Below are 11,326 nucleotides of genomic sequence, written 5' to 3' on the forward strand. Positions count from 1 at the left end.
CAATATCGTAACATGGTTTAGATTTCTAAATAAATATTCACCTCGTCGCTAGATAGACTTACTCCTGAAAAACTCGTGCGCAAGGCTTTTTGTCCCTACGAGGCCACCGTCATTTACCCGACGGGAGGGGTGAGCGAGTGAGCCCTGCAATCTAGAATTTGACCACTGATGTCACTGTTTTCAACCCATTTTACACACTGGCCCTTTAAGTATACTACCTCTCCGATGTCACAGACTAACCTTTGGTGCTGCATCAACCATTTAATAAGAACAATAATGGAATTAAGGAAGGCCTTTGTATCAGCTTAATTCATACTTTTGACTAGTAAATGTACAGTCAAAAGACAATTAGAGAACAGCAGCTTCACAGCAGAGCAGCAGTTTCCAAACCACTTTTTCCACAAGTAAACAGTTGTAATACTTAAGCCTGGACTGAACAAAATCCCATTGTTGAAAGCCTAGTTTAAAGTCCAAACAAAGTTTGCACAAGACAGTTGTATTTGAAGTGAGGATACAGCCACACGAGTTGTTATTCAAAAGTTAATCTCACATAGTCACACTTGAGCTTAACTGAGGTCTGGAGAAAATCAAGCCCAAATGTTATTAGACACGCACAGTAAGCCATTTTCATAGCCAAAACAAACAAACCTTAACCAAGGCTCAATACCATGTTTGTACCTGAATGGACATAAGCAAATAGAAACTTCTTCTACACACTTGTAGTAAGACTCAGTTAAGCCTCAGGCTTTCCTAATGTGTCCTAAACCTATTTTATGTTACTGACTGTGTCAGGCTTAAAGGCCTCCGTGAGCTTAATGGATATCTGACCATGCAAGATTAATGCAACCATGCTTATAATCCACAGTGAACCTTAATGAGAAATGTGTGGTCCATTTCAGAGATGAATGGGCAGGATTAACTACATATTGACTCATTCTGACACCACCAGAATCATTCCTGTGTCCCCTGTAGATTACAGTTTTACATGCATTAATGTATTTGACAAGCTACCCGCTGCTGGTAATGGCAAACTTGAAAAAATTGTGCAACATGTTTCTGAGTAGCATTTTGTTTGTGCATGTGTGTATCCCACTGTCTAGCTCATCCCCGCCGCTTTGCTGCGCTCATATGGCGGTTACCAATGACATTGAGATGGCATTGTCGCAGAAACCTGGGGCTGGGTATTGTTAAAAAAATTGTGACACAAGTACCAACACTTGTACCCTTAAAGTGATACAGATACCAGTAGAGTACTTCATTTCAAACAAACTCAATCAAATGCACCTGACTTCGACATGCCACGGGCAGTATGGGTTGAGCTCCTTGCCTGGGACAGTTGGTAGAGTCCGCCCGGCCGCACAAACACAGTGACAGGGCAAACTGTTAGCATCAGTGGCTAACATAATGGTTATTAACATTTTGCTGTCCGTGTGAGTTTGTTGGGACCGTGTAACAGTTCATTTTTGGATGTTAGCTGCTTCTGCTGTGTTAGCTTGTGCTAAGTAGGCAGAAGTTGAACTGACTGTTAGCTGGGAGGGAAGTGGTTCTCCAGAAACAGCAACAGAAAGTTTGCTGATCAGGCGGGGAATGGGGACAGTCTGGGATCAGACACCCGACTATATCGAATACAGATATCGTTTGACTGGAGACTTTTTGATTAGGGGTGTAACGGTACACAAAAATCACGGTTCGGTACATACCTCGGTACACAAGTCACGGTTCGGTTTTTTTTCGGTACAGTAATGAAAAAAATAGACAACTATTTAATATCTTTTACTTATTGGTGACCTTATTGAAACATATCACCACAGCAGTTAACTCTTTTTACACAATTTTTGAATGAAACAAATATATATAAAATCCTGCTTTTTCACATTGTTTGAATGAAAATAGAAATATAAAAGTGAAAAATAAAATCTTGCTGTTTTTTTAACACATTTTTTGAATGAAAAATATAAATATACATTTCTGCTTTAACAGTTTTACTCAATTAAAATAAAAAGTATAGTGCAGCTGGTCAGCTTTAATGCCTGCTCAGATTCAGTTTTACTAGGAACTTACTTAGCTTTCCCACTTTGTTAAAGTGTGTTGTTTATTAAATAGCGATGATGTGAAGGTGATGAAGAAGACTCCAGATGACACCGTCTTGCTTGCATAAAGAAAAGGTTTATTACAAGAAATACAGCATCTATCAAGCATCTAGAATGCTTGGAGAGGTTCTTCAGCCAATGTGAAATACTCTGAAAAGCAACTCCAAATACCCTGCTTTATATAGACCTGGTGGTGTTTGTGAAATGTGAGACAAAGCACAACAGACAACAGAAAGACATTCTTGTTGGAATTCTCCAATCCTTGACCTACGCTATAAATATCTTCTTGACCCTGACCATATATGTTTTTGACCCTAAGCCCCTTACTGGACATCTGTTCCAAAGCTTCAGAGTAAATGATAATACACTACAAGTGCAGTAAACAAAACATGCTTATATCTAAAGTGCAGCCTGAACAATTTTACTCAACTCCAGTGGCGTTGGTTATTTCTTTAGCGCGATGGTCAGGGAAACGCTCTTTCTTTTTAAACGACGACGATATCGTAGTTTGCACCAGATTGCTTTTTCTAGTCGTGCCGGTTAACGTTCAAACTCGGGTGGTGTCGCTGATGTGTTAGCATGTTAGACGTGTTTCCAAGTACATACCCGACCGCTGTTCTGCAGTGTCGGCACACTGCTTTTGTCTTGTCCACTTGTTTATTTCCATCTTCGTATTTTACCCTGAAACCAAAGTGTTCCCGAACGGAGGACTTAAGGTTTGCGGGTGGGTCTTCAGGTTCGTCAGGCTCACTTGCCATGGGGTCCATGTCATTGGTTCGACATCCCATTAGTCCGACTGTCCGCGGTGCTGAACGGCTCGCGGCGGGCGTATAGTGGGCCGCGACCGGCTTGAGGCGGAGCAGGCTCACGGCTTATGTGTATAAAATAATAAATAATAAAATAATATCCTGCGCCCAATAATTTGGTACAGGGTCGTGCCGAACCGAAAGTCGCGTACCGAACGGTTCGACACAAATACATGTAGGCCTACCGTTACGGCCCTAGTTTTGATACTACATGGTACTGGGTTATGACAGCCAATACCCTGAAGGTATGGAGTACTGATACCAAGCCCCCTTAGCTCTGTCAGCACTGTTTACGGAGTTAGCACCATTAGCTGCTAGTTGTCGGCTCCATTTCCATGTTGAGAACCAACAACTCATAGGGTCTGAATTTCACATAGAGCCCCTTTACGAGAATATTTAATCAGTTACTGTACTATTATCTGTGTAATCAAATCCAATGATCCAATGAATAATTTACCTTGTGTACTACATTAAAGTTGCAATTTGAACCATCACCACACAGTGTGTCCTGATAATCTTTTGTGTTTGTGTGTGTTATAGGGACAGGGCCATCAGAAGCAGAAGTCCACCATCAGGCTCTGCTGGAGGGCAATATCTCCACAGAGGTCTGCCTGAGTGTCCTGGATGTCCTCTCTCTTTTCACTCAGTGTTTCAAGGTCAGTGCGCACACACACACACACACACACACACACAACCAAACGTGTCGTCTATGTCACTTAACCGGTTTGAAGATTGTCACATTTCAGTCAATAAAAGTGTTTTTATATATCAGAGTGGTTTGTGTGTTTACATGTATTCCTCATGTTGTGACAGAGTCACAATCAAAGTGTTAATTTTGGGGTTAGGCATTTAGTGTCTCTAATGACTCATGTAAGTCAATGCGGTGTCCCCCAGACCCAGCTGCTGGACAGCGACGGTCACAACCCCCTGATGAAGAAGGTGTTTGACGTCTACCTGACTTTCCTTAAAGTCGGCCAATCAGAAGCCGCCCTCAGACACGTGTTCGCCGCGCTCAGAGCTTTCATTAACAAGGTATGTCGGCACACTCCCACATTTGCACACAAATCAGTATGACTTGATAAGATGCTGTGGTGCTTTTGTTGTTTGGACACTGCCTCCAACATTTTCCACTGCTTGTAAAGAAACAGAAGTGCATGTCGTCACTCGTCCAGCCCATGTGTCATTGCTGCAGCCTCTCGTTGAACTATTTATAACATCATAAACAACTTGCAAGGACAGACTGCGCAGACGAAATGTCATTTATCACTGAAAAAAAGTGCAGATATATAGAGTAAATATTTCTTGTTTCCTGTGGTTGTTGGTGTTTCCTCTGCTTGTTCCCACGTTCACATGTTGCCATAATGCTCTTAATCCTATGTATTTTTAGATTTGTTATTCACACATTGCATTCAGGGCCCATGAGGCAATCTCTAACGATATTCGATTTCAGACCTGTGAGGCAAAATGTCATGTAGTTCCCGGGGGAAGGGACCACCCACTTCCAGAGCGGCATCCTCAGATAACATCAGCCGTATCAGCGCTGGCTGCTTGTGTGATGAATCATAGGAGAGGAGCAGGGAAGACTCTGTTGTGGCATGTTTTTTTCTGTTACACTATGAGTGGGAGAGCTGCTGAGTCAGAGATAGTGAATGTCTTCGTGGGATTATCAACATGACTGTTGGCAAAAGTGAAAACAGTCCCAGATAGGATAGGATATGACATGAAACAAGCATGAGGAGGCACTGGTGCATGTGTTAATTGAGACTGGGATGTCTGCATGACTGTGAATCAATTGCTTCACAAAGTGTTGTTTGTATTGTAGTACCTATTCTGACCTTCTTAAATCTTATACCCCTCATGTTATAATAAGAAAAAAGATAAAAAATAATACTGAAAACTAAGAAAAAAAAACTAAACTAAAAAGAAGCAGGCCAACTGAGTGAAACTAAACTGAATTAAAAACTAAACTAATGAAAAATACAATACTATAATAACACAGTGTGTCCATGATTACTCACATCTAGCCTGAAAAGCCTTAATCTGTTGTTGAAATTCATTGCATTTGCATGTTTTAAAGTCTCAAACATACTGAGCAGGTTGTGATTTACAGGGTCTTGTAAAAGACAAAATCTTATACTAATTTTTTTTTTTTTTTTTAAAGTTAGGTTTTGAAATAAACCGTAAGAAAAGGAAATTCTATCGTTCAGGTTCAAGTTTGTTTTTCATTCCAATTGTTAAAAGTAGGGCTGAAATCAAATTTTGTTTGTTCAAGACTAGATTGTAAAAACTGACAACTTTTTTTTTTTTTTTCAGAAAATAAAAATATCTAAAGGGTATTGCAGCATCAAAACCTTGAGTGCAAAAGCTCCATGTTTGTTCAGATGAAAGTGAATACATGTATATATTCTGTATAGAAACAAACCTTTTCAGGTTTCAGAATGTGTGTTGGGACATGCAGCTCCTGTTCCTTTCTAATGTCTGCTGTTTTCCTGCTGCCCCCCCCTTACTTACAGTACTTTTCTAATCACATCCCTGCCCTTTAATACACTAACACCTTGTCCCATCAGTTCCCGTCGGTGCTGTTTAAAGGCCGTGTGACGCTGTGTGAAGCTCTGTGCTGCGAGGTGCTCAAGTGCTGCGTCTCCAAGCTGGCGTGTCTGAGGGCCGAGGTGTCAGCTCTGCTCTACCTGCTGATGAGGAACAACTACGAGTACACCAAGAGAAAGACATTCCTACGCACGCACCTGCAGGTATAGTGGAGTGAGTGTTGATGTGGAGGAGGAAACAGATGAACCTGTCATTCCTCTTAAGGCCTGGCCTCTGTTCATACATGTTAAACACTCTGTGAACAATAAACATAATGATCTGTAACAAGGTCTTTCATGATCTCAGTACTTATTCCCCCTGATGGTGACCTTTGCTCTTTTGTCCACACACTCCTCCGAGTACTTGAGATGCTTTCGTGAGGCAGGTGGAGAATGTTAAGAGGCTGTTTATCAGCTTAAACACACACTTCCTGCTGTGTTTCTGGTTCTTCTGCCAATACAGTAGCAGCTTTCCATTAGCTCTCACTCTGTCAATACATATACCATTTAGAGCATCTGGTGCAGATCTGTATTAACCCTCCTTTCATTTTCTTCTTCTCCTCATCCACTCTAATTCCCCCTTTACTACACATTCTTCTTCTATATATCCATCCTGTCACCTTACTCCTTTTCCTGTCCAGATCATCATTGCTGTAAGCCAGCTGATCTCCGACGTAGCACTGACCGGCAGTTCGCGCTTCCAGGAGTCTCTTTCCATCATCAACAACTTTGCAAATAGTGACAAGGCCATGAAGGTATAGTAGAAGTCAACAAGACTTGAGTGAGAAAACCAGAATGTCTTACCAATCACAGCTCTGAAGCTAATATATAATTTAACTGAGAAAGCACCAAAAAGATAAAATCAAGAAAACAGCTTCTCAATTGCGAACATTTCTGAGCATGAAATCTTTCCATATAAGCCTGTGCTGTGCTATCCACGCCATGAGAGCATTCAACCCAGCAACTGCTGAAAGCCTATCTGTGATCCAACTCTGTGTCTGTTTACTCTCTCTGTAGACCAGCCGCTGGATCCCATCAGTAAAACAGTCGCAGTGAGAGATTAACTATGTAGTCTGGCATTACAACTGATGTGGTTCGTTTAGTCTGTAAATATGTCAGAGAAGGAGATGATGGATGACAGACTCTCCTCCAAGGAACCATGTAAAGTAGAATGTTGTGTAGAAGGATGAAGTCAGATTAAAACAATACAACAGAAGGATTTGGGCTTGTGAAAAATAGATCCAGTATTTACATCAGTCACTATGGGGTGAAGGAAACAATTATAATATGTGCTCATGTTTACTTTTCCCATTGGAGTGAATAGACTCAGGATCACCACTAGTCTCCTAAAGAAGCCATCTGACACAGATACAGGAAATGAATCTAAAGTGGGCCATCTTGGTTTATCAGCGGTCTTTGGTGGCGATAAGACTAAAGCTAGCTGCTAGTGTGGTTAGCACATTGCATTTACAGCTACAGTTAACCGTGATGATGCAAATGCTCATTTCTGTTGGCGAAAAACAGGCTTAAAACCATTAAAACAAAACCAAAAATATTTGAAGAACAGGAGCCCTACAGTGTTTTTCTAAAAGATTAAATCATGTTTTCACAAGTCTGTGTGGTCTAACTCCTCTCTGCATGATGCAGTCCACAGCATTCCCCTCTGAAGTGAAGGGCCTGACTAAGCGGATCCGCACAGTGCTGATGGCCACGGCCCAGATGAGGGAGCATGAGAAAGACCCGGAGATGCTGCTGGACCTCCAGTACAGCCTGGCCCGGTCCTATGCCAGCACCCCTGAACTGAGACGGACCTGGCTAGACAGCATGGCCCGAGCGCACCTCAAGAATGGAGATCTCTCTGAGGTATCAACAGGAAGACTTTGAATAATTTGATTTCGTGTCAAATGTTAATCTGTCTCTTATTGTTTTTGTCTTTATGTGCGCCAAAAAAACAGGCAACTCCTGTTTAACCTGGCTGTTTGACCACTTTATCAGTTTCGGATATCTTTGTGTACAATCTTACCTCTTCTCCTGTATCACTTAAAATGTGTCAAGACAGAGTCACAATCAGCTTTAATGGCCAAGTATTGGTACACATACAAGGAACGTGACTCTGTTTTTTTCCATTGCTCTTAATGTGTTTACACAGAAATAGACATAACAGGCAGGGGCGTAGTGCTGTCTGTTTAAGTGCCAGAGTTTACTTAGGACGCACATACATGCCCCTATGTTTCCGCTGTGGCTAAGTTGGCAAGTTTCCATACATGGGGGGGGGGGGGGGGGGGNGACTGAAGTGACAGTCGAAACATGTCAAGGTAAACTACATCTCCTTAATGAAGTGACAGTCGAAACATGTCAAGGTAAACTACATCTCCTTAAAGACTCATTGTCTGGAAAAAAAAGAAACTTTCTACACTTAATCTATTTTGAGTAGACAAAATGAACCTAATTACACTATTATGTAGCTCAGTTGGGTTGGGAACCGGAGGGTCGCCTATTCAAGTCCCCGTCCGGACCAAATATAGAGCATGGACTGGTGGCTGGAGAGGTGCCAGTTCACCTCCTGAGCACTGCCGAGGTGCCCTTGAGCAAGGCACTGGACCCCCCCAACCGCTTGGGGCGCCTGACCAAGGCACTCTGACATCTCTCCACTTTGTGCATGTATAGGTCCTGTTTGTGCATGTGTGTGTCTTTCTGACCTGTGTGTTGATGACAAAAGAGTGAAAAAATTGAATTTCCCCTCAGGGGGATTAATAAAGTAAATAAAATTAAAATTAGTCAGCTATAACTGTAAAATGCCTTTTCATCTTGATTAGTTGACAGTTAGCAGCTGTAGATTAAGAAAAAATAATTTACTTCATTGTGCTGCTCAAAGGCTACTGCCAGCAGCTACCTGCAACTTTAAAGTAGAAATGCACTAAAATGTCAAGATTTGGACCTGAACCCATCAACAACACTACTTAATACACATTTACATTGGTTTTCATTCAATTGAAAAAAGTTGTTTGGGGTTTAGGTACAGTTTTAAAAAAATGTATTTATGAATTTCAACCGGTTTATGCATACTGCGAATACTCTATTTCTGTACTTGGAGAAAAAGAGTAGCGGAGCCTTTCTCATGATAACAGCTAAAAACAAATACAGAAAAGCTGGATAAATAAAGGTCATCAATAGACTAGATTATTTTGTAAATAAGTGTATATATTAATTTATATTTTTGCACAGCGCCCTCGTCACTGCTCATGCCATGCCAACCCGCCTGTCCATCTCATGCTCCCTTTTACCCTTACTTGAGAACAAGACCCTGAGATGCTTGAGCTCCTTCACTTGGGGCAGTAACTCACTCCCAACCCAGAGGGAGCAATCCACCGTTTTCTGGCATAGAACCAATAAACAGCAACATAACATAAAATTAAGATAAGTCAAGTCTTTCTGTAAGTTGTAAACCGCAAAAGACTGCAAAGAAATAAATACTGAATGCATATGCATAGACTAAACGATTACGTACAGTATATACATATATGGACGTCTATATAGTGTATAGAGTGTGCAGGATTTACATTGACAGTGATTGACAGTGAAATATATATATATATATAAAAAAAGGTCAATTTTAAAGTGTAAAAATACGGTCTATAATAGGAGCAAGCAGATGTTGAACTGTTGAACTGATTGAAGTGTTCATCAGAATAATGGCCTGTTGGAAGAGACTGATCTCGTTTCTAGTTGTTTTAGTATGCAGTGCTCTGTAATGCTGACCTGCCGCTCATCACAAAAAGAGTAATCAATGACGGCTTAAAAGTGTAAGAAATTTTCACTTTGTTGACACACAGACTAACCACACTCAGTGGCAACGCCAAAGTAAACATCTTACAGAGTGGCCGGCCTACAGTGTACTCTAGTAGTACAGTACACAGTGAGTCAGTTCTTCAGTCTCAGGTTTCAAACCCATTAGTTTCGGGGAAGTATAAGTCAGTCTATCACTCCTGATCCCTCCAGAACAAAATGCAGCGTAATTACACAGTTGTATTACTACCTAAGGACCTACAGTGGGTACACTAATAACTCATCACAATACATTATGATAACAATCTGGACTGTTTTGATGTTAACAATATCAAACATTAAACTGAGAGGTCAGGTCAGGGACTGTTTATTCTGGTGAAGCTGCAACAACAAGTTTCATTCATCCATTCATCTTCTAACCGCTTCATCCTCTTGAGGGTCGCGGGGGGGCTGGAGCCTATCCCAGCTGACATCGGGCGAGAGGCAGGGTACACCCTGGACAGGTCGCCAGACTATCGCAGGGCTGACACATAGAGACAAACAACCATTCACGCTCACATTCACACCTACGGACAATTTAGAGTTATCAATTAACCTAGTCCCCAATCTGCATGTCTTTGGACTGTGGGAGGAAGCCGGAGTGCCCGGAGAGAACCCACACTGACACGGGGAGAACATGCAAACTCCGCACACCCGGGATCGAACCGGCAACCCTCTTGCTGTGAGGCGACAGTGCTAACCACCACACCACCGTGCCGCCCACAACAACAAGTTTGTTTCTGGTTATTAAGAAATAAATATTGGCTGTTTTATCCTATTTCAGTGTAAACAAGGGAGACTGATACTGAGGCTAAGAGGAGTTCATAAACAGGAAAGAGTATGACAGCATAGTAAACCTGTCCTCAAATAAGTCTATCCCAAAAAAATTAATTTAGGTTTTTTCCTATTCACTTTTTTATTTTATTTTTTTATGTTTTATTATATTTTTATTTATTTTTTCTTTTGTTTCAATTGTATTTTATATCCATTTTGTTTTTGTTTAGCATTGGTTTTTATTTTATTTTGTTTTCATTTTTATTGTTTTTTTTGTTATTGTTTTATGTTTGTTTATTGTATATCTGATTTTAATTTAATATACTTTTGTTCGTTTTATTTAGGTTTTTATTTAGTTTTTATTTATCCTAACCACTTCCATAACAATGCTTGTACACAGAAACAAACAAACAAACAAAAAAAGGTAAAATTCCTCCTAGCAAATTGAAAGGGACCCAAAAAAAAATCATATTGGCCAAAATGGAATATTATAGTCAAAGATATGTTTTCATTATAATCACCTGAAATTAAGAATTGTTATGTGTTTGTCACCATAAAATGAGCCATTTGTATCTGTATACGGAGTGGGTCCTTTTCCAGGGAGTTCACCATGTTTATACAGTAGCCTAGAATGGACAAACTAAACAATAGCTCTGGACAGGGGCATTCACATTTTACCATTGGCCACTATAGTTCTCCTACATGTTTGGTACACAGGAAAAATTTCAGTTGGTCGCAACCCTTACCACAAGATGCCACTAAATCCCACACACTAGACCTTTACGTAAATATGCCTTGGTTAGATAAAAGACACACACTGGGCCTGAGCACATGTTGTTTTACAGGTGCAAATTTAGAAGCAAGGTGTGGCTGATAGGCGTGACTCTCAAAGTGGCGAATTTTATACACAGTTGATCATACGTAAAAGTTACAACAAATAAATCTGTCACCCTAATTCTATTTGATTACAGTGGCTGCAGTATGAAATATTGCCATTAGAGTTGCTGACTTTCACCTTTGTCTTAGTGATTGTGGTGAAGTTTTCCCTTTTAGTTTCACAGAGAACTGCTTGTTTCCACTCTCTGGGCTCTAGTTTCCCGGCACAGCGCAGGGTGGCGAACCCCGCGCAGAGCTAGTTTCGAGCAGCGCAACCCGAGGCGCACTCAGTTTGGTAGTTTGGCAGACCGAGGTGCGCTGAGATGGGTGTGGCGGCGCAGCAGGGGGAGGTGTCGACAGATTCAGCTTG

At 41.1% G+C, this 11,326-nt stretch overlaps 1 protein-coding gene across 2 annotated transcripts in view; it reads left to right on the forward strand.

Annotated features, from left to right (window-relative positions):
• dock11 (dedicator of cytokinesis 11) overlaps positions 1-11,326 on the forward strand; it is a 97,855-nt gene that overhangs the window by 71,134 nt on the left and 15,395 nt on the right. For both annotated transcript variants that reach the window (XM_050067065.1, XM_050067066.1), the window contains 5 exons: positions 3,437-3,552; positions 3,791-3,928; positions 5,464-5,646; positions 6,123-6,236; positions 7,129-7,344. In XM_050067065.1, the coding sequence (XP_049923022.1) occupies positions 3,437-3,552; positions 3,791-3,928; positions 5,464-5,646; positions 6,123-6,236; positions 7,129-7,344 (767 nt within the window). The remainder of the gene's footprint in view (positions 1-3,436; positions 3,553-3,790; positions 3,929-5,463; positions 5,647-6,122; positions 6,237-7,128; positions 7,345-11,326) is intronic.

The sequence above is a fragment of the Epinephelus moara genome, chromosome 17 (assembly GCF_006386435.1).
Source record: "Epinephelus moara isolate mb chromosome 17, YSFRI_EMoa_1.0, whole genome shotgun sequence".
Classification (NCBI taxonomy): domain Eukaryota; kingdom Metazoa; phylum Chordata; class Actinopteri; order Perciformes; family Serranidae; genus Epinephelus; species Epinephelus moara.